The 24078-nt window shown below is 42.6% G+C and overlaps 3 protein-coding genes and 1 long non-coding RNA gene across 4 annotated transcripts; 2 read left to right on the forward strand and 2 right to left on the reverse strand.

The window, feature by feature from the left end:
- Positions 1-5658: 5658 nt before the first annotated feature.
- Positions 5659-6789, forward strand: LOC137901788 (zinc finger protein 431-like). Its single transcript, XM_068745829.1, has one exon. The coding sequence runs from the start codon at positions 5659-5661 to the stop codon at positions 6787-6789; it is 1131 nt and encodes a 376-aa protein (XP_068601930.1).
- Positions 6790-10243: 3454 nt separating this feature from the next.
- Positions 10244-11504, reverse strand: LOC137901844 (uncharacterized). Its single transcript, XR_011105715.1, has 3 exons — positions 11439-11504; positions 10861-10981; positions 10244-10573 (listed from the first exon to the last, which is right to left on the reverse strand). It is a non-coding gene; the product is annotated as an uncharacterized lncRNA (long non-coding RNA).
- A 5685-nt stretch (positions 11505-17189) lies between these two features.
- On the forward strand, positions 17190-19557 carry LOC137901790 (zinc finger protein 235-like; the record flags this gene model as incomplete). The annotated part of the gene is made up of 4 exons (XM_068745830.1): positions 17190-17313; positions 17528-17950; positions 18035-18273; positions 18716-19557. Coding segments are annotated over 4 exons (1053 nt in total), but the record flags the coding sequence as incomplete, so codon positions are not given.
- A 679-nt stretch (positions 19558-20236) lies between these two features.
- si:dkey-182i3.11 (leucine-rich repeat-containing protein 15) lies at positions 20237-22530 on the reverse strand. The gene is made up of 3 exons (XM_068745831.1): positions 22315-22530; positions 20429-22055; positions 20237-20256 (listed from the first exon to the last, which is right to left on the reverse strand). The coding sequence occupies exons 1-3, from the start codon at positions 22528-22530 to the stop codon at positions 20237-20239; spliced, it is 1863 nt and encodes a 620-aa protein (XP_068601932.1).
- Positions 22531-24078: the final 1548 nt, after the last annotated feature.

A 24078-nucleotide genomic window follows, 5' to 3' on the forward strand; every position in this document is an offset into this window, starting at 1 on the left:
GTTGTAGCGCTTACCTTAATGTTGCAGCGCTTACCTTAATGTTGCAGCGCTTACCTACCGTTGCAGCGCTTACCTTAATGTTGTAGCACTTACCTTAATGTTGCAGCGCTTACCTTAATGTTGCAGCGCTTACCTTAATGTTGCAGCGCTTACCTTAATGTTGTAGCGCTTACCTACCATTGCAGCGCTTACCTTAATGTTGCAGCGCTTACCTTAATGTTGCAGCGCTACCTTAATGTTGTAGCGCTTACCTTAATGTTGCAGCGCTTACCTACCGTTGCAGCGCTTACCTTAATGTTGCAGCGCTTACCTTAATGTTGTAGCGCTTACCTACCATTGCAGCGCTTACCTTAATGTTGCAGCGCTTACCTTAATGTTGCAGCGCTACCTTAATGTTGTAGCGCTTACCTACCATTGCAGCGCTTTTTAATTTGTTGTAGTGCTTCTATTTGTTGTAGTGGTTTGCGCTTCAAGGCCACCGTACGTACGTGCCCTCTGAGTGCCGTCTTGTTTCCACAGTGTTTAGTACATACAAGAGAATCAGAGAAGAGTAAACCGAAAGGACACTGACTGAGATGTATTCACATTCAGTCTGCAGTGGATAACAAAACACAACCATTCACATCCACACAAAGTCCCACAATACCAAATATCACTGCAGTAATCTATTCAGAGTATGAAGGCAGCATTATATCTGTTTATGAAGACCAAAATTGGTGGTGTGTGCACGATGACTAGCAGGTCAAAGAGTGGTGTGTGTGCACGATGACTAGCAGGTCAAAGAGTGGTGTGTCCCGGGCTGTTGTTTGTTGTCCTCTCACCGGTGGACTTTGTTACCGTGGCTTCGTCTCATTTGAGGAATAGGAATGACCATAGCAAAGAAGCTCATCTGTAATGTGATAATGAGGTACAATAATGTGTTTTTTGTACACGCAGTAACTTTTGATAGCCCCTCTCAGAATGTGTTACTGTGCACAAGTATTTGTATTTGCATCATCATCGAGCGGCCTGTATCAGCACACATATGTGGTGGGTGAAAGCGGTGCAGGGTTAATCATTGTCATCAGTGGTCAGTGGCGAGCACCTGAGACTGACAGTGTTCTTGCAACCTGTTGTTCCACTCTCCTGTATGATCGATGCACGTCTATTGTAAAGCCCCTACTCTTAAAGTCTTGTACTGAGAATGCATGCTGACCTGAGAAATTGCTACACGCATGATTCTTTGGATTCTGAAGGAGCGTCTTTGGTGGGAGGCGAAATGGATTCAAGCGTTTCTTACAAGTCCAGCTGACCTTCAGCACAGAGTTGGACGACCTGGATAACTCTTGACAGACTCTAAATACCTCGTTCTCCAACAGAAATACACAATCATGAGAATTAGGACCCCCTGTACAGTGTTTCCGACTTTAACACAGATGCTTTTTTTTTTAATGAGCCCTCAATTTCTTTCAGAAATGCTGTTGTCAATATTTTTATCCCACCAGTTTATGTAGGGTAGCTCACTGGCTTATTTTCTTTGACCAATGCAATCAGATCAAAATGGAAAAAGAACTGTGAAACATGTTCTGGTCAGTTATGAGACACTTGCCAAATAATTCTCTCGATCTCTTTGGTCAACATGAATAATGCAGAACCACGCTGTCCTCTGTAACCAAGTAACAAGCAATAAAACATAGATAGAGAATATAAATACCGGTAATTAGTATTTGCAGGCCTCTGTTATACAGTAGTGTGTATGAATTTTATCCTGGCCTGTGAGATAAAACTGTTCTCCATATCAGCTGCTGACCAAGGTTGAAAAAGACAGAAGTAGGGCCCTTATCTAGGACAGCAACCTTTGAGACTGCTGCAACACTTTGATTCAGCATCCTCGATGAGCACCGACCGACATTATGGCCATTTGAATTGTTATTGACAGCAATTCGGAGCTGGCGAAGGGAATTGCTAAAGCTGCATGCTTTGTGAAACTGTAAAAGGCAATTTGCTCACTCACTTCTTATCATGAGCAACAGAAACATTTTGAGCTGATGAAGCCAAATCAAAGCATTTCACAGATTTAGGTTTCATTCATTGGTAATACTTTGGCTGACTTCTTTTGTATAAAATCTTCAACAGATAAGAGAAACTGCTGCACTGCTAGATTTTACCTTGAGATGGACCGCAAGCATAATGTTCGCTCGATTTAAAAGAATACGATTGCTGATCAGAGACAACAATTTGGTTAGAATGAAAATTACAAAGGCCTGAATTAAAGTCTGATTTTTGTTGATGATCAACAACCCACTTTATAATGACCGTAAAAGAGAAAAGCCAGACGGATGTTGTCTAATTGCTTGGAGCTGATAAATATTTGTTCTCAAAACAAAATCCACCATTTCATCAGGCTCCGAGTGAGGTTCAAAGGTCATGTCATTGTTCCAGCTGCCACTATGATGGAGCACTGTTCTCAGACCAGCAGGGGAGGTTATTTCAGCTGGGAGCAACAGTGTGGCGCTTTGTCTCATGCAAAACACACCACATCAGATTGCCATATTCAAGTCTATTTAATGATGCCGGTGTTGTTTTGTAATATCACATCTGCAGAGGTCATTTCTGGATAATACAGATCAAAGCCCTGGTCGTAGAGTGTGCATTGTGGGTTGCCTCACCCTGCTTGGAACTAAAGCAAGAATATTCAGTCTGTACTCAAATAACTTAAATTAATAGAGGAACAGAACCAAGATGACAAAGTGTCACCATGTGATATTTATCCTTTGTCACCGAGATATGGGCTTGGGGTTATGCGGTCTCTTGTGTTTGTTCAGCTTTCCTTATTTGTCCATAAGATAAGACTCTGAATCATTTAAAAATATATACCGGTCTATTTATTCAATATTGCAAAATAAAAAATAAAATAAAAACATTTTGCCAATATAATGAAAACAGTAGAAATTAATAATATCAGGCATGGACTGTGAATGAGCAATTGCATCTGCATCTGATCACAATTCCGATCTGGACGATTGAACCATGTGTTTGAATGTCGGCCCACTGTAATAAACTGCTGCCACTATGATTGTAGGTTTTGTTTGGTGAAAACGGTACTCACATACTCAAAAACACTAACACAGATTCACTTAATCAATGAGTGTCATGTTCAGGAAATCTTGCAAGCTTATGTTTAGCTTTTGTCTTGTGTCTATGTCTATTAGAGACAGTGGTGAGGACAGCCATGATGGACGGCTTAGAGACGGTGGTGAGGACAGCCGTGATGGACGGCTCAGAGACAGTGGCTCTGAGGAAGAGACGGAGGCGGAGCTAGAAGTGGAGATGAAGATGCTGAGGTTCTCCTTGGGAGTGACCAGGTTGGACAGGATTAGAAATGAGACAATAGAAGGGACAGTGAAGGTTAGACGTGTTGGAGACAAGGTCAGAGAGACCAGACTTTGATGGTTTGGACATCGACATGTCAGCATTAGAAAGATTAACGTCACAGCTGATGTATCATATAATCATTGCCAAATGAAAGAATACTTACATCATTCATTCATACATAACAGTCTGCTGAGATTGATCATTAAAAATTCTGCAATTTCCCATGAAGAGGCTGTTTAATTGTTTTGGAACAATCGATTTCTGTTCATTTGGTGTTTTACGTAGATTGGTGCAGGGTTATAATAGTTTTGGATTTTTAATTATAGTTTAGTTTTAGTTAGTTTTGTGAACGGACAATACCGTTTTAGTTAGTTTTCGTGTTCTATTTTAATTATCGTTTTTATTTAGTTCTAGTTAGCGAAAATGTTTTTTCAATTCTAGTTTTTGTTTTTTCGTTAGTTTTCGTTAACTATAATAACCCTGGATTGGTGTTTGTTGGTTGGTTTGACCTCAATTTCAAGGCCAGTTTTGTAATGCCATTGCTAACATTGCCTCAGACAGGATTCACCCTGTTTACAGAAACAAGACGCCCACTACATGACAAATATTAGATTGGAAAGAGTCCTCTGTACCAGAGGCCTTGCATGTTATTTGTTTTTCTAGAATCTAATCAATCATAATATCCCAGTTTGAGACGGATAAAGAAAATATCTTATCTTTTCCGCAACTCCAGTCGTTTCTTTTATTCGACTTAATTGTGTCAATTGTTGTCAGTAATGATCAGAATATGAAAGTGGAGAAAGGTGTTGAATCATAGGGTGCACTTGAATATTACTGTCACCTTGCTAAGCCATGCATCATTCCTTCCCTATTCTGCCCTCTTGTGACTGAAATCCTGAGATATATTTATTTTATATAATCCCACTTTGTGCTCTTTCCTCCAGCACGTAAACATGTGAAAGTCTTCTGCAGGATGGTGAATAAGACTCAAAGCACCAGTTTTAATGAAATACAATATCAAATCCTGATTAAAAGATTACTCTGAGGTCAAGAAATGTGAGGTGTTGTGAGCCAAATCAAAACTATATCACAAAATATCGTCTGGGATATCCTGAATGCCTCACACACAGTGGGTGGTTAAATTCCTAATGATCTATGTGATGGACTTCCTGTTATCAGAGTTATTGACATTAGAACGCTGTCATTGACACGCTTGTAAAATCTGTGATAATGTTGTTATTAACAGAATCACTAATTAACAATATTATGTTTAAGCAGGAGATCGACAGGCGGGTCGGTGCAGCGTCTGCAGCGATGCGGACTCTGCACCGATCCGTCTTGGTGAAGAGGAAGCTGAGCCGAAAGGCAAAGCTCTCCATTTACCGGTCGATCTCCGTTCCTACCCTCACCTGAGGTCACGAGCTTTGGGGGGTGACCCAAAGAACAAGGCCGCGGGTACAAGCGGCTGAAATGAACTTCCTCCGTAGGCTGGCTGGGCTCTCCCTTAGAGATCGGGTGAGAAGCTCAGTCATCCGGGAGGAGCTCGGAGTAGAGCCGTGTCCGGGGGAAGACCCAGGACACGCTGAGAGACCTGGGTCCCCCCCGACCCGGTCCCGGTTGAAAATGGCTGGATGGATGTTTAAAAGCACCAGAAAAACACATTTTGACCTAGATGCCACATATCATGACTGTGAACAGAATACGTACAGTATTTATACGTGGTGTCTATTTGTAATGTTTCTCTGTATTCCATCAAAGAGGGTGGAGAGGCAACGAACAAGGGGAACGCTGAGGCGGAATACTCTCCAGCCAATCGGCAAGGTCAGCTTTTAAATGGAAAACAATATTAATATTTTTCCCATGTTTCTGATGTATACAGTATTTGAAATGCAGTGTCAAAGAAGTGCTGTGTGGGACTCCAAACTGACTATAACTGTAATCATAGATTCATAATAAATGAGAATTTCATTATTGTTTATCAGCGTTTCTTAGTAGTGAACCTTTTTTTTCCCCCTTTCTTGTCTAGACACTACACAGGAATATATTCCAGAAAACTTGTTGGAATCTCAAAATACACAAGACTCAGAAACCAAGAACAAAGAAAAGATCTTTGTATGTGAAATCTGTCAAAAGAGCTTCAGCCGGCACGTGGACACTCACAAAGACCAGTGGCCTTCGGTCTGCAGCCAATGCCCGAGAAAATTCAGGAATATAGCGACGCTTGAGACTCACCGACTGCAGCACGAGCAGGAGAAGCACACGTCCTTCAACTGCCAGCACTGCGAGAAGAATTTCAAAACAAGAATGCGCCTAAAGACTCATCAGGTTGTGCACTCAGACACGAGGCCATTCGCCTGCTCGACCTGTGGGAAGGCCTTCAAAACCAAACGCAGCCTGCGGTCTCACCAGGTCGTGCACACTGTTGAAAAGCCTCACAAGTGCTCTGAGTGCGGGCAGGGTTTCAGGTATGCGTTCACACTGCAGGTGCACAGAAGTTCTCACACGGGTGAGCATCCTTATAAATGCACTGTGTGTGGCAAAATGTTTAACAAGAGGAGATCCTTCAGCAGACACCAGTTGGTCCACAGCGGTCGAAGGTTTGCATGCGAGACGTGTGGAAAGGGCTTCACCTTCCAGAACAACCTGAAGAGACACATTCGCATTCACACGGGTGAGAAACCATACAGATGTCTGGTCTGCGGGCAGGGCTTCATCCAGGACAACAAGCTGAGGTCCCACATGCTCCTGCATGGGGCCTCGAAGTCCTTCATGTGTGACCTGTGTGGAAAGACTTTTCTTTACAACTGCGGCCTGCAGAAACACCAGCAAATAACTCATGTCAAAAGACACTGCAGAAGCACCAAAAGACGAAGCAAAGAGGTCGGCAATTGCCGGGTTATCTGTCGACTGGACAAAACGACAGTGGATCTGACGCCTTTCAGCTGCAAGACCTGCCGCAAGGGTTTCGATTCTGCGAGTTCCTTAAAAAGGCACGAGCCCATCCATACAGGCCAGATGCAATACAGCTGTGACACATGTGGGAGGTCTTTCTTCTACAAAGCTACGTACGACTACCACCAGCGGACCCACACGGGGGCCAGGCCCTTTGCTTGTGACGTTTGTGGAAAGAGGTTCATCATCCCTCGGGCGCTCAAGTCTCACAAGCTGCAGCACTCTGGAGAGAAACCACACAAGTGTGAGCAGTGTGGGAAGGCCTTCAGGATCTACGCCAACTACCTCAGACACTTACGGAGCCACACGGGGGAGAAATCCTACGAGTGCGAAGTGTGCGGCGTGAGGTTCAGGCAACTTGGACACGTAAAGTTTCACATGCAGGTCCACACAAGAGAGAGACCCTATTCCTGCAACAGCTGTGGACTTGGATTTTCAGATTCGTGTCTGCTAAACAGACATAAATGTTCTGAGAAGCTCTAGGAAATGTTGGGTAACACACAATTTCCTGAAGCTGAGCAGTTGTTGATGTATTATTTATACTCTTTAGGTTGATTCAAAGCCTGTATCGCATGAAATAAACTGTGCTGAAATCAGATGCTTGCTTTTGAAGTGTTATCTGTCTTATAATCAAAGTTGTAACTACCACTTAAACTAGATTCACATTCTGCACATCTTATTTTATATATATATTATATATATATTACTCTATTTTAAAGTCTTAATGGTTTTCTGTGGTAAAACTGGACTACATGTGAAAATGCAATACTGTACATTAGTTGTAATTATAAACTTTTTAAGTACCCACATGTATATAGTCAATAGATACATCTTAAAGTTATACCAAAAATAAAAGGTTGCCACATAGATAATAGTTTGTCTGTATTTTTCAGCTGTTTATTTATCCGACAGTATTGGATTATATTTAATCATATGGTCCTTACAAAGTGCAAGAAAAGTAACACAAACTAGAAATGCACTTGGACAGCGCATCCCTCCGCCAAGCAGCTCATTGATAACGTTATTAGTTCAGTAGTTACTCACAGAAATCGCTTTTTTTGGTAATGGCGGTTTTCTTCTGTAGCTAGATGCAACAAATACGTTGGTATTCTCCTGATTCCATCGCGTCGTGGGTACATTTTGGTGTTCGCTGCATGTTCGTACTGTAATTTGTTGCCTTTGCTGTGACAAAAATTCTGTATCCTATTTTTTCATGTTCTTGATCATATCTGGAATTTAGCCGGGATCCGGATCAATCTTTGGTATCTTGTTGATCCAGAAGACATTTAGCATTTATAGTTCATATCGGACCCCTTGAGGACTGTGATTTTTGGTGAGTGATTTGAATGCATATTTTACAAGATATATATATATATATATTAAGCCTCCATTATAAGTAAATGGGAAACTCCAGATCAATCAATCAATCAAAATCTTTATTGCAGACACAATGGTCCAATTAAAAAGCACACATAACATTTACAACATTTACAACGTTTACACAGTAAACACAGTAATCCTATAATAACATCAGGTACCAATGACACCAAATACCTGAGTTAAACTTCACAGCACTTAGGCATGGCTGAGTCAGTGTTCTGATGATGTCATTCCCTGATTCATGCAGCCGACATATAAACCTGTACGCAGGTGTCTCAGCTGAGCATTAAGGGTGTTAACCCCGACACCACAGAACATCTCACTGGCGCCGGACCATCTTGGCTTCCTGAGAAGTATCCGCATGCAGTCATTGTATGCTACCCTCAACTTCTGCATGCTGGCCTGTTTGTACTTGATCCACAAGGGGGCAGTATAGAGTGGCGTACAAAAGGCCCTGAAGAGGGTGACTTTGACCGCTTCAGAGCAAAAACTAAATTTCTTCTTTAGCATGTTAGCCTGCGCATACAGCATCCGCTGCTGTCTATACATGTCATCATCATCTCCCAGCTGGTCATTGATCATGTGATCATCATCCCCCAGCTGGTCATTGATGATGTGACCCAGATATTTAGTTCTGCTGCAGACAGACAGCACTTGCCCTGACAGATAACAGTTTGGGAAGTCCAAACCCTTATCCTCTCTGGTTCTGCAAACCATGACGGCACTCTTCTTGGCATTATACTTTACATCAAACCTGATACCATAGCCAGTGCATATGTCCAGGAGCTGCTGGAAGCCAGCACTGCTCGGTGACAATATGGCCAGGTCGTCAGCATACATGAAGTGATTGATCAAGGTGTCACCAAGCATACAACCAGTGTTACAGCTCTTGAGCTGCACAGAGAGATCATGCATGTAGAAGTTAAAAAGCACCGGCGAAAGAAGCCCACCCTGGCGGACACCGTTCCCCACAGTAAAAGGAGGAGAGACCCCATTACCCCCCCTAACCTGCATGGTCTGATTCGCATACCAATATGCCAGGATTCTAAGGAGACAGTTTGGCACACCTCTCTCCCTCAGCTTCAGGAACAGCTTCCGATGGTTCACACGGTCAAATGCCTTAGAGGCATCGATGAAGCCCACCAATACAGAGGAGTTTATTATGGAGAGAAATTTGTGTCAAAAAGATTTGCAACCGCAAAACGGATTTGCAACCGCAAAACGGATTTGCAACCGCAGAAGAGATTTGCAACCAAAAAAAAGATTTGCAATTATAAGAAAATATTTGCAAACAATGCTATTATTATCTATCAAATATTTTTTTTTTTGCTTGCAAATCTTTTCTGCGGTTGCGAATCCGTTTTGCGGTTGCAAATCTTTTCTGCGGTTGCGAATCCGTTTTGCGGTTGCAAATCTTTTCCGCGGTTGCGAATCTTTTCTGCGGTTGCAAATCTTTTCTGCGGAATCCTCATCCGGGTCCTTTTCTGAACGACGTTCCGCCCCCTCACCGACGTAGGACGCGACACGGTCACCACAACAAATACTAGCAGCCCCGGACGACAGACCATCGGAGGAGTAGGTATGTTTATTCTTCACTTTTCTATTTAGGTATATCTTAACAGCAACCCTATCTGTTTATTTTTATGCAATATGTCGTTAATCCGGTGCTTTTGTCTAACCATGACATTTAGCGTAAACAGACATTAACAAGCATTACCTAGACATGCTAGCAGCTAGCAGCTAGCAGCTAGCGCTATTAGCTTGTCCAGTCTGTGGTACCGTCCGAGCATTAACAAGGACCAGACGACTTAACAGTTTGACTCGGGTTAGTCAACGTTACTGCTACTAGAATAAACGGCTCACTGAGTTAGCTGTCATTATGATTATTGTTTACTCATGAGGAAAACTTCGCATTGTCTTCACAGCAGGATGGAAAACCAGGCTGTCACTAGCTTAGCATCATGGGCTTAGGCTCAGTGTTATTGTGGGGAAATATGAAACACGCCAGCATCTGCTCTACTTAATCATTACTCTGTCTGCAGTGTTAAACAGCTCAAGCATGACAGGAAGAAGTTGTTTGTGATAGATCCGTGTGTCATTCTTTCAATTGTTATATTTAATTATACGAGTGCTCGAACACTTTAGAAATATTAGAATGGATATAACTGATTGCTGGTACAAATATATTAGATATCTTGTTTCTAAAATCATTTGCCATATTTTAGGTTGCTGTAGATGTTTTGTGATGGTATGCATGTAAAATAATTGTGTGTGAGATTTAAAACATTTTATCTCTCTCTCCTTTCTTTAATCGTAGGGTGGGAGGTCTATGGAGATACATTTGGAGTGTAACATGCCAGTACTACAGTGTACTCCATGGATTGGAAGAAGAGGGCTTTATTGACCTGTTGAATGCTGTTCACCTCTTCTGTGTTGGTTATGTCTTCATACCAACACGGGAATCTAATCTACTTTTGTATCAAAGTTTTTGGAATTGAATGTAAAACATCTTCCTAGAATATTCTTTTTGTACAAATTGGATTAAAGAGACATTACATTTGTTTGTATCACAGATGAAAATAAATTCATGTGCCAAGCAGTTTCACTTTTATTTTAGAAAAATCTGCATATACATTTAACAAAACAACTCCTTTTGCAGTTCAGGCAAACAGGAACAAGACTGTCGCATGCAAAATGTCTTAAAACATCCATCGTGGAAGGAACCAGACAATGGACATGCATGACTCTAATTAAACCCTAGCAAAACTTGCAACTTGTTCTCTCTCTGAGAGAAATGGACGCTTGTGGGCCTGCCCAGTCAGTCATCCACTGCATCACCTTGGGAACAGAGGGGGTGTCCCGCCATCCTCATCTTCTGATTGTGCATCTTTAAAAGTAAAGAAAATATAAGTGTCCTGGTATGAAGTGACAAACATACAAAGTTGTATTTTTAAATCAGGTAATTGGTGTGCTTGACATGTGATTTGTTCAGTAAGCAAAAAGGCAAACTACAATAATCATACTGATGAAACGTATTACTGTACTCAATTTATTTTAATTCCCAATTATGAGGCATTTAATCTGTACTTCAAACATCCAAGACATGCCTAATGTAGCGGAAGCTATATTCAACCTCTTTCAAGGACCAGAACTTCTGTGAAATGATTTACATACCTTCAAGTTCAAGGAGCTAATCCTGCAAATATTCAAACATTTTAGACTCCTGCAGGTGCTTCGTTGAACCACGTGGGCTCATCTCTTGGGCCAGATGTGATACAATGTAATGTGAATCCACCTGAGAACAAAGAATTGAAGCCAAAAGGTCAGGAGTAATTAAACATTACCAATAATGTGCCAAAAGTGGCAGTATTAAAACAGATGTAAGGGATGCACTTGTAGCCCCCTTCTATTGGGTTGCAAATAGTGACAGTTAGTTAGAATTGCACTAGTATAACAGTGTTCACTCACCACTTCATAAAGTTCTAGTAGCAGTAACGTTGACTAACCCGAGTCAAACTGTTAAGTCGTCTGGTCCTTGTTAATGCTCGGACGGTACCACAGACTGGACAAGCTAATAGCGCTAGCTGCTAGCTGCTAGCTGCTAGCATGTCTAGGTAATGCTTGTTAATGTCTGTTTACGCTAAATGTCATGGTTAGACAAAAGCACCGGATTAACGACATATTGCATAAAAATGAACAGATATGGTTGCTGTTAAGATATACCTAAATAGAAAAGTGAAGAATAAACATACCTACTCCTCCGATGGTCTGTCGTCCGGGGCTGCTAGTATTTGTTGTGGTGACCGTGTCGCGTCCTACGTCGGTGAGGGGGCGGAACGTCGTTCAGAAAAGGACCCGGATGAGGATTCCGCAGAAAAGATTTGCAACCGCAGAAAAGATTCGCAACCGCGGAAAAGATTTGCAACCGCAAAACGGATTCGCAACCGCAGAAAAGATTTGCAACCGCAAAACGGATTCGCAACCGCAGAAAAGATTTGCAAGCAAAAAAAAAAATATTTGATAGATAATAATAGCATTGTTTGCAAATATTTTCTTATAATTGCAAATCTTTTTTTTGGTTGCAAATCTCTTCTGCGGTTGCAAATCCGTTTTGCGGTTGCAAATCCGTTTTGCGGTTGCAAATCCGTTTTGCGGTTGCAAATCTTTTTGACACAAATTTCTCTCCATAGTTTTTAGCCTTATACATGTCAATCAGAGTTTTGTTATTTTTCATTTCATATCCGGATCACTCTCAAGATTTTATGGGCTCTAAGTTGGCCCATCGTCAGATTTATTTTTCCAACCAGTAGTTTTTCCGTAATCCTGCTGATAAACGAACGCCATCAAAAACATCCTCCTTGGTAGAGCTAATAAAACGTTTTTACGTGCCATTTACAAATATTGGGATGTCAGTCTCATTTCCAAGTACTGTAAATCACTGCTGCCTCACAGCAAGAAGGTCACGGGTTCAAATCCGACTCGTGACCTTTCTGTGAGGAGTTCGCATGTTCTCCCCGTGTCTGCGCGGGTTCTCTCTGGGTGTCGCCTGCCTCTCGCCCGTTGACTGCTGGGATAGGCTCCTCCGCATCCCGGTAACGGACAAAGCGGTTCAGTAAAAGAAAGAGGCCCTGTTCCCTGGCAGTTCCATCCTCAGCATCCTTCTACCGATATAGAAAGCGTTAACCATTATTCGGAAATTAATTTATATTTTCAGTATCGGGTGTAAACTGCACTAATGGGCAATAAGGGAGCACCTCGAATTCCATGGTGAAGCATCTTTGTATTTTTCATTAGTAAGAATTTATTTGATTTGTTACTTTATTCTTAATAAATGTACAAATGATTTGTGATTATACCGATGAAACCGTAGTAAGTTTTTTTAAAGTCCTATATCAATATTTTTTGTTAAAGACCAAGAGACCGTATCCCTCAAACCAAAAGTACGAGCGTCAAAACAGACGTGACGCTGCACTAATACTTCCGGGTACGGTTCATCTTGATATCACCTGGATTAATTATAAATATATTTTTTCTAAAGTAGAGTAAGTATTATATTTCTAATCCTTTCGCAAAGGCTTTTCCCTTTCTGGTCTCTTCATTCTTCTTTGCCTTTAAATATATATATATTTTTTATTATCTTTATGACTCTTGGTGGTAGCTGAAGCGAGTCGAAAGAATATGCTAGTTATAGGTCACACAATATATCCGGCTGATCAGAACATTATTGAATCGACGTGCTTTTATTTTATTATAAATGACCCCGGAAGAGGAAGGAGCGTTGCATGCTGCGAGCGGTACGGCTTCGTTCATTTCCCCGTAGCGACAGTATTGTAGCGCGAGTACTTGCTTCTTATGTTGTAATTATAGTAGAAGGGAAACAGTATTTATAGCTGACGCATGTAATTAGTCAGAATGTCTAGTTTGGAAGCGCAGGTAGGCGCCATTTTGGATATAATGGTCAAAACCACCGTCACAGAAATGACCAAAGTGGCCGCCTGCTTCGATTCAACACATCCAGAAGTATCATCGCGGGAGACGGAAAACCAGCGTCCCCGGAGAGTAAGTGAGAGACAAGCTGTAACATCTTCCATTCCTGGAGCTCCAGGGCCAGCTGGTCGTAGGAATACTGAAGAAGAGCTAGCTAGCCTCTCGAGCTAGCTCCCGACGACCTCTAACCTCAGGCTAGTCGGAAGTAAATACATGTATTAAGCTAATCTCACGTAGCTGTGGTTAATTCTGTACTTGTGTTCATTTTAATATAAACGTTTGTACTGGGGCGTGTCTAAAAGTGGATGTTTGGGGGTTATTTATACGCTTTTATTTCCCACGTTTATATTTACATTTCCATGCGTGACATTGCGAAATGTTTTCAATATTTTCACTCTTGCTCGCATCAATTAAATGAGTTACACAAGCTGACATTCAGAAGAGCAGTTTGGTCTGCTGCAGTGTTCAATAAAAGAATATTACCGCTCTTAATGGAACACAAGGATCTGTAGGTTTCTAAACGTCACTGCCTGCGACATAAACCTCTCTGACGTCACATGTGCGACCTGTGTTTACATTTAGAAGCAGCCTGAATGCCTTCAATACTGTGTTGCCATTAGCAACTGTCCAGGCGCGTTTTGCTTACTTGACTTTATATCTCAGAACTACGTTTAGGAGTTTTATCCTGATTGGATCGGATTTGTGAAATTTTTATTTATTTTAAAACGAGGTCTTATGGCTCAAAATAAATTCTAGTCGGAGGGGTGAAAAAGAAAAAGCAACCCGGCTACGTGTGTCCATGACCAAGGACGGGAACAAAGGACTGTACATGCGTCGTTACGATACTTCCACCTTTGCTCAGCTGTGGGTCACTCTGTGTATTTATTTTTTATTCATCAGCAAACTGATCATTAAAACACTTAATGTTTTTAAATAAATTATAACATGTTCTCATAGCCCAAGTTCATATCTTTACCTCTTTAGTAATACTTGCATGTGAGACGTTCAAACCAGCATTTATTTGTTCAAAAATGATTTAATTACGTCGGTAACTGTTAAGTCTCAAGAATGCAACTGTCCACTGAGACATCTGACGGATTCACTGAGCAGCTCTTTGTTAGAGTGCTTTACTGAAATGTAAAAAGGGTTCTTTTATCAGTACGTAGCATCTGAGAATGTATTTTACTCTATTTATTTATTTTAAATGCCGAAGTGTCAAAAATGGTCACCTTTGTGTTTGTTTACGTCTGTCCAGCAGTGACTTGTGTTGCTCTCTGCAGGTGATCCAGTTCAGCGTCTTCATGACGTCTCTGGCTCGAGAGGCAGTGGAGAAGATCTGCCAGCTTTTCCACGATTGTTCCTCTCTGTTGCAGATGGAAGTATGTTGGTGTTACTATTATAATGTGTTGGTTTTATAGGGCGCTTTTCTGGACACTCAAAGACGCTTTACATTGTGCATTATTCATTTACTCCAACCTTGGTGCTGTTGAAGCTACTGTTGTAGCCACAGCTGCTCCGGGGCAGATACAGCTGCCCTGGGGCAGCAAGGCTGCCAATCTGCACCATCGGCCCTCCAGACCACCACCGAGATTCACTCGCTCACTACATTCACACAGGCAATGTGGGTGAAGTGTCTTGCCCAAGGACATGACAGAGCCGGGAATCGAACCGCCAACCTCTCGATCATAGGGTGACCCACTCAACCAAGATGGATAATGTGCAATTGTAGCTGTTCTTCATTAGAAGAAGCAGATGGTTGCAGAGACCTGGCATACTCAGAGACACAGGGATGAGGAAAACGACAGCAACAGACCCAGATGTTTGTTTTCACCATTCCTTGTATCTATGAAACGAATGATTAGGAGATACACAAACGTATGTGTGTTTGCAGGTGACGCAGGGTGCTGCAGAGACTGAGGGCGTGATGAGGAGACTGGAGGTAGCAGAGTCGGAGCTGAAGCTGGCACTGGAAGGCAGCGCAGGACAGAAGGAGGGCAAGAGACCAGCAGCAAGCGGAGCAGAAGAAGAGGCTGTCCACAGCCAGAGTCACAGAGGTGCTGAGATCATCCTCTTGTCTGCTTTCCCTTCTCAGACATGGACTGGAAAACTGTTTATTATCCATTAATAGACGTGTTGATATCATCTTTGATTCCAGAAGTGCTGTACTTGGATACAATTTATTTGTATTTGATGTTTGTTTAGGGTGCCCTCCTCTACATATTTCAGTGGAAATATTTTACTTTTCTTCGACTCCATTTGTTTGATACTTTGGATACTTGGAACTTTCTGTAACCCTTTTTGCATCGTCAGCCCTTCCATTCATCGTGAATGTTTGTAGCAAAGCAGGGATCAAAGGCATCTTGTAAATGTGTGCTGACTGCTGATGCAGCAGTTTGTCACTGAGGAGTTCAGAAGGTGACGCACTAGCCTGCTTTGTCTCCAAAGACTCGGTCTCTATTGTGTTTATTATGATGAAACCAAGACACTGTCACCATCTTTCTCTTTTCTGCTTTGCAGTTGTTGCTAGTGGAGATGCCGGCGTGAAGAGATCACCTATAGTCCACCTTTGGAAAGGCAGAATTTATGAGGTAAAGTCCTGCCTTGCTTTATGTACATCGGGGGTCCCCAAACTATGGCCCGCCTCCACATTTGGCCCCGCCCCCTGAACAATACCAGAGACCAAAAAAAATGTTTTTTTTTTTTTTTTTTTATTCTTTTCCTTTCCATACGACACGAGTAGCCGGTGGGGGGGTCAATAATGGTATGGGGTGCATTTAAGAGGGGTCATTAATTCAATCTTTAGTTTCCTAAAAATAATATTGATAGTGAAGAATATATTAATATTCTGAAGAAAAGCATTCTTCCTTTCATTTGGGACAATTTTAATGATGATCACATACGACCAGAAAGTTAATGTTCCATGGACTTTTTTACTGTGATGAACCCAGGAAGGGTTATTTAGTTATTATTTATATTATTAATATTGTTGTTATTTATATTATTAATAGTGTTATTATTTATATTATTAATAGTGTTATTATTTATATTAATGGTGTTATTATTTATTTTATTATTTATTTCCTGACTTTTTTTCTGTGAAGAAAGGGTTATTTGGTGACTGTCTGGAAAACAATAAATGTTTAGGCCCCCCTGCCATCGTCACACTTTTCCTGTACAAACTGACCCTCCATCAGAGAAGGGAAACGTTATGTGGCCCCCACAGGACAAAGTTTGGGGACCCCTGATGTAGATGGTTGAAGGGACATCTTTGATGCTGAACTGGGTTTCCTCTTAATCTGTAAAATCTAAATCATCTTTACTTCTTCATATTACATTAAGACTTCAAAAAAGTGAAGGCTCTAAATTGGACGGATTCTTTAAAAGCAGAGATACAACCCCCCCCCCCCCCCCAAAAAGAAAAACCCCTAATCACTTGCATTGCACACCCAGGCAGTGTCATGTTGACAAATGCACTGTCAGACTTCCCATTCCCGTTGTGATCCCACAGTGTTGTGACTAAATCTATCCATGTTCTCATTTCCTCTCAGGACAGCGTCCCACCTCTGGTGATAAAAGAGGAAGGATTGGAGGGATTGGCCAACCAGGCTTCCGTTGATTCTGGTCCGTGCAGAGATGACCCAGACCAGGAAGATTGTGAAGAGCAAGACGACCAGGTTGATTTCACAAATGTCTCATGTCTGTAGCATTAATGTTTATTTATATTAATGAGAGTAATGAAGGACAGTCTGTGTGACACAGATGAACATCATAGCCGGATTTCTGCCCTTTGTCCGATGCATCCTGGGATTGTAGAAAAATATGGTAAAATCAAATACGTAAACAGTAAATGTTCCTCTTAGGTGGAGCCAGAACATCCAGTGGCTGTTGACCCAGGATACTCTGCCAGACGCAAACGTACTGTGAAGTCAAAGACCCATGGAGGCAGAAAGAGGAAGGAGAGCGAGACCCAGCAGCCGCTCAGCTGCAAACACTGCAGGAAGTCCTTCACCAAGTTGCTGCAGCTCAAAGCCCACCAAGCTGTCCACGGGGCGAGTGCAGAGAAGCCGTTCCACTGCGCTCAGTGTGGCCGGGGCTTTTCCTTCCAACGAAGCCTCAAAGCACACATGCTGCTTCATACAGGTTAATGCTCACTTTCATGCTGGACTTCTCCCAAAATCGGTCGTAATGCAGTAGAGTAGAATCCATTCGAGCTTCACGCCAGTCACAGACAGGTTGAGATTCATTGGTCGTGAGATTTGAGTGCCTTAAAACCAAGACAAACAGCATGCAAGTTTTATTTGGAGAGCTTTGGAAGTCTGCTGTTCTTTCAACATGGATTGCTCCCATATTTCAGGTGAGAGGCCACACACCTGTGAGGTCTGCGGGAAGGGTTTCACCCTGAAGCAACTCCTGAGGAACCACCAGCGGCTCCACGCCGAGGACCGCCCATTCCGCTGTGAACAGTGTGGAAGAAGCTTCTACCGAGCCCACGGGCTGAAGATGCATCAGATCGTCCACACGGGAGAGCGGGCCTACAGCTGCCAGTACTGCGACAAAAGCTTCACAATACAAGGCAACTTGCAGCGCCACCTGCGCATTCACACGGGGGAAAAGCCTTTCAAATGCGACGCATGTGGCAAAAGCTTCAACCAGGCAAACACTCTAAAAACCCACCAGCGGACGCACACCGGGGAGCGTCCCTTCAGCTGCGAGACCTGCGGCAAATGTTTCATCCAGAAGAGCGCCTTGAAGATGCACCAGAAGACGTCTCACTCGGGCCAGAATGCGACGGCGTGCGTAGCGTGCAGCGTCGCAGTCGCCTGTGTGGACTCGCTTCGCAAACACCTGCAGTCCCATGCAGCCGCTATTCCGTGTGCATGCGTGATCTGTGGCCGGCAGCTGAACTCCATCACGGAGCTGCGCTCGCACCAGCAGCATCACACTGTGGACCGGCCTCATAACTGTGGGCTCTGTGGGAAGAGCTTTAAGTCGTCGAGCTACGTAAAGATTCACCTGAAGACGCACAGCGGGGAGAGGCCCTTCTCCTGCGACATCTGCAGTCGCATGTTCACGCAGCACAGCAGCCTGAAATCGCATCAGGTTGGTTCCTGTTGATGTTTGTTTACCAACGTTTTTAAATGTCTTTCATTTGTTGATTTGAAGGAACATGTGGCCTAAAAACAAGTGCAGGGCAGACAGAGAAGTTTGAAAGATGTTTGCTTTGAAGAGTAAAAACCTTTACAGATATTTCATACAAGTGTCTGAGAACTGCGTTAACTTGAGGAGAAAATGTAGAATATGGGACCTTTAAGGCAAACTAATTGCAGAATAAAAATTGTGTTCATGGTTATCATTACCATTGATAACATAGTTAATATATCGGGGGGGGGGTCTGAGGAAGTTGTAACAATTTTTGCCAGTTAAGAGAGTCTGACGAAGCGGACATAGAAGTAGAAAACGCCGTCTAGCTTGAACTCCAATGTAATATTTCTACAAATCCTTTTGTGTCGGTGAGAGAAGGATTTATTTTGTCTCCCGTCAGGTGGTCCACTCAGGAGAAAAACCATTCAGTTGCGACACTTGTGGAAAATGCTTCGGCAACATGGGCAATCTGAACAGACACCAGCGCATCCACACTGGGGAGAAGCCATTCACTTGTGATACATGCGGGCGCAGCTTTAACCAGGGCAACAGCCTGAAAGCTCACCAGCAGATACACACTGGGGAGAAACAGTTCATGTGTGACAAGTGTGGGAAGAGTTTCTCCTACCTGAGGAACCTGAAGGACCACAAGTGTTTCTACGTGTGACGCGCCCCGGTAGCAGTGACTAGCGCACGAGTCGCCGTGATTCTGTTCCCTGCTGAGGATCAACATGAGTGGATGGATGATCGTTAGGTGAAAGACGGTGTCCTCGAGAAATGTGGCAGCGATAGACGCATCACGGAAATCGGATAATTGATCAAATCAATTACAACTTTGAGTGGAGGTGGAAGTGTAGACTCATTTACATGCATTTGAATGTATTTGTAAGTCTTTGTGAATGTTTAAGGACATTGCATTAAAATCAGCGTCTAAATTTAAGGGATAAAGTGTGTCCCGTCAAATCAAGCCGTGATGCTCGTCCTACAACAATAATGAATAAGAATGAAAAGAAATTGAAAAGAAATCATTAACTCATGGACATTTACATTTACCATCTAATGAAATGTTTGAGCAAACATTGCAAATAGATGAATAATGATAATTAATAGAATTCATTACATTTCTGACATGTTGTCGAGTAGACATCAAAACATCTTCAGTGTTTGACTGACTTTGCTGCTGATTTAAAATTGTATTCCTGATTTAACCTGTAAAATATAAGACCTTAAAATGACTGTTTTTACTGAATGCTTCTTTTTTTGTTGTTTTTAAATAAAAAATAATGTTCAAGGAATATTTTGGAATTTTATTCGTGGACTGAACAACACACTGATTCTCCTTTCGTTTGTCTTCTGGTTTTGTGTGTGATATTTTTCTTATGCGTGAAATAAAGCTTTTAGGGATGTTTTTTTTGCTCACATCAAACATCAAACACTCTCAACATCGGTCCTCCTGATAATCCGATTTAATTTGCGATGATCCAACACTGACAATCATCAAAATACAAAACCAAGAACACATAATTCGACTTGACTCCGTGTTGTCCTGTGGTGAGGCTTTGCTTTCCAAAAATCAATTGCGCCATTATTTTATATTCCTTAACTCCCAAAATTGCTTTTCAACACAATAGTGAAAAGGTGATTGCATTATTTTAAAAAGAATCTCAACACATGATGCGTTTACAAATCTGTCATCTTCACATTATCCCAGTGCAAATAATCCCTCAATTAACTTTACACAAATCTTTGAATGTATATTCAAACTGTCCATCTTTCCCACATGTTGGGTTCAACCCCATTATAACCCAGCGGAGACAGGAAATGCAAAGGCGAGAAGCAAAGTTTCATAATCGAGGAATTGCAGCTGTGAGAAAAATCAGATATAGTATTTCTCGATGAAATGAAGGTGACGAGCCACTTGCTATTGTGCTGCAGTGATCTCTTAACAACAGGGGAGATTGAACCGCTTGAGAGAGTGGCATATCCTGAGTAAATGATGAGGGAAAAGAAGTCGGAGTGGTGGAGTTGGACAAAGATAGGAAGCACATTGGCTCATCTCTAAGCTTGTGTCTCTGGGTGTTAATCCAGCTGCAGATGGGTGCAATAAGTGGACGGGTGCAGTTCCACAAATTGCCTGACAAATAAATGTCTCTAAGATTTTTTAAGACCTCAAAAGTTCCATTCTCCACTGTCCTCAGCAGGTTTGACTTTAAACTCAATTTCTGGAGGTGTATTAGTCCCTGAAACACGCCAGACTGCAGGTGATCCAGTTTGTTGCCGTCCATGTTGAGTTCGGTCAACTTTGAAAGACCGACAAAGAGCCGAGGGTGAATCCTGCCCAGGCGGTTGTCGTGAAGCAGAAGCTTGTGAAGCTTGTGGAGATGAGAGAAGGCGTTTAAGGGGATGTCATGGAGCCGATTGGCGCCCAAATGAAGCCTTTTAAGGTGGGTTAACCCTTCGAAGGTATCGGGAGACAATCGTAAGAGGCGGTTTTTGTCCAGAGCCAGCCGAGTGAGACTTGTTAGATTCACAAATAGCCTTGCAGGAAGGTAACCTAAGTGGTTCCCATCGAGTAGTAACTCGTTCAAACCGACAAGGTCTCGGAAATGGTCTGGGTGCAGGGAGGAGACTTGGTTGCGAGAGAGTCTCAGTGAATGTAGTTTCGCTAAACCATGGAAGACTGAGGAATGTACCGACCTGATGTTGTTGTCACTGAGATGGATTTCCCGGAGTTTCCTCATCTTATGGAAAACACCTTTGCGAAGGCGCCTCAGCGCATTGCCGTTCAAGTACAGGTTCTGCAGCGAATTGAGTTTGTCGAACAGCGCAGGACGGAGCTCCTGGAGGCCGGTGTTGGAAAGCTGCAGCTCGACGAGTCTGGACAGCGCATCAAATACTCCGACTTCGGTCAGAGAGATCTGATTGCGGTCCAACTGCAGCTCGTGCAGGTTGTGCAGGCTGCCGAATACGTCCTGAGGGAGCGACGTTAGCCTGTTCCCGTACAAATCGAGCACCTCGAGGCTGCTCAGATCCTCAAAGACCTTTGAGGGAAGATCCTCTATGAGGTTGAGACTGATGTCCAGTTCACTCAGCAGGGTCAGACCTCTCAGGGTCCCCTCGGGCAGAGCGGTCAGCTGGTTGTTGCTCAAGTCGAGATGAAGCAACCAATTCAGTGAAGAGAAGCAGTCTTCTGGAAGGCTGGCCAGGCTGTTCATCTGGAGAAAGAGATGCTTGAGCCCGTTTGTGTCTCTCATGGCCTCGGCTGGGACAGTAACTAGCATGTTGCCGCTCAGGTCGAGGTGTTGCAGACCCGTTGCTCCTCTGAAGCTGGCCTTATCCAGACCTATGATTCTGTTGTTGGACACAACAAGTTTCTCTAATGCGCTTGAGTTCTGGAACACTCCTTCCTCGATCTTTGTTAGATTATTGTCGGTCAGGTAGAGCTCCAACAGGTTGAAGGCTCCTTCCAATACGCCAACCTGCAACGCCTGCATCTGGTTGAAGTTCATATACAGTTTCTTCATGTTAAATAATCCCCGGAGGAATCCGGTTGGTAGATATTTAATTTGGTTCTCGCTGAGGTCCAGTAAGGAGAGAGCAGGGCAGTTTCGGAACTGGTCCGGGTAGAGAAAGGTCAGGCCATTGGCACGGAGGAAGAGCTGAGTCAGCTTTGTCATATTGGGCCACAGAGGGTTGGCAGATAAGAAGACATTCATTTGATTCTTTGTCAGATCCAGGACCTTAGAGAATATTCAGGAAGGAGAGAAGTCTGTATATTAAATTCTGAATACACTTTAAAAAAATATTTTCACTTAATTAGTGAGATTTAGTTTTTATTGTCCTTTATCCTCTAAAAATTGTCATTATGGTGGTTCTGCCCTATTTTCTTGTAGTTTAACGTGGGACTTTCCTGCTGCAGGAGTCTCTGATTGGCCACAGTTCATCATTTTCAAAAACATCACGCAAAGTACAACTTTCTGGTTGCTGTGTGTTTCATACCTGCAGCCGCTCCAGCCCACGTTTAGGTATTTCCTGTATCTCGTTGTATGACATGTACAGCTTGTCTGTGCCGTCTGGTACGGCGGGGATCTGGTGCAGTCCTGTTCCCTGACACGCAACGACAGGCGTGTTGTTGAAACACTGGCAAGTCGGAGGACAGACCCTACCAGCCCACAGGGAAAGGTTCAGGGAGGCCAGGATCACGAGTCCAAGCATGGCTGAAAACAAAGATGGAGCATGGAGGGTGCAATGTGGTGGTAATATCACAAACTCGCTTTGGTTTAGTGCAACAATATCTGAAAAATAACTGAGTAAAGTAGAAAATGTAAGTTCCGTTAAAACTGCTAAAGTTTGTTATAATAATATATGTTTTCTCTATGCCCAGGCAGTATTCTCTTAAAGCGTTTTTACCTAATTATATTGTGAATAGGCTTTATGTTCTTCAGAAATAAACGTTATAGTCCAGAAGGAGAACAGTTTAAGAGTACATACATTATTGCTGAGTTTCTTTTTATACTGACCACTGAAACAACTGTTATTTGTAGCAAGTAATGTATTTAGAATTCAATTACCTTAAAAACGAGTACTTTTAAATGGCTCAGTGTTATTTAATAATGCATTTACTTGTTTTTCTTTGCTGGACAGTTGTAATCTCTGTAAAGTCAGACTTACCGCTGATGAAGTTGTAGCAGTGTTTCGCACAACGCTGAACCTGCAGACTGTCTTTGCACTTTGCTCTGTGTTTGCAGTGGATTTGCAGTGGATTATGAAGGTTATGGAATCATCTTTCTTTGAATTGCTCACCACAGTTTCTACTGAAACAGGTGAAACGTTCCCCCAGTGCACATTGACAAACCACATCAATAGACATGTTTTTAAAAAAAATGGTCGCACACACGCCAACACAGAGACACGTTCTGTAACTCGAGAACGGGGGCGCTGCATCCCACGCTGAAAATCGTTTCACCCAATGCATTGCGAACACGGTGATTTCACATTAATGGCGTCACCTTAAGTGCATGTTCCTCATACCAGTGGTGTTGTTAGGCTTATTTTAGGGTGGCTTCAGCCCCCCTAAAATATCGGGTGGCTTCAGCCCCCCTAAAATATCCTTAAGCCCCCCTAAATAATTTGGGGTTGTTTTATATAAAAAAAAGAATTAATTTTGTTCAGTGTGCAAAAAATGCAGACAAATTCAATTAATGCCGCCAGAATTTGAGTTTAAATAAACATATAAACATTCTGTTACTGTTTAAACATTTTTGTTGTTGTACTGTATACTTTATTATTCAGTCTGCTTTTTTAATAATTTCTCAGTCCTTGTTAGCCGTTTGTGAGGTTTTGTGCTCGTACGCTACATTTGTTCACACCCTGGGCATCTCCTGGGGGCTAAGCCCCCCCCTGTCCTGAAAACCTAGTGACGCCCCTGCCTCATACTAAATAAAGTTAAGCTGAACAATGTCATCAGTAATTATTAAAATGTGTTTTTTAAACAAATCTAAATCAGGTAGGATATGTTTTTTCCAAAAACAAAATGGAAATAATATTTTATATGTACACGAGATGTGGGAGAAAGTAGCCCGTATCGTATCGCATTGGACAAAGGGACAGTGGGCAAGTGGAAAACCGCTTGCTCTCTATCTGTGGCTGGAAGAATATCACAGCCTATTTATAACAGTGCAAGTCAAACTCATCGCTTTCATGTCTGTAAGACGCTTACGACAGATGCTGAAGAAATGTAATGGGAAGGTAATAACAGTAGAA

This window comes from Brachionichthys hirsutus, chromosome 11 (assembly GCF_040956055.1).
Source record: "Brachionichthys hirsutus isolate HB-005 chromosome 11, CSIRO-AGI_Bhir_v1, whole genome shotgun sequence".
NCBI lineage: Eukaryota > Metazoa > Chordata > Actinopteri > Lophiiformes > Brachionichthyidae > Brachionichthys > Brachionichthys hirsutus.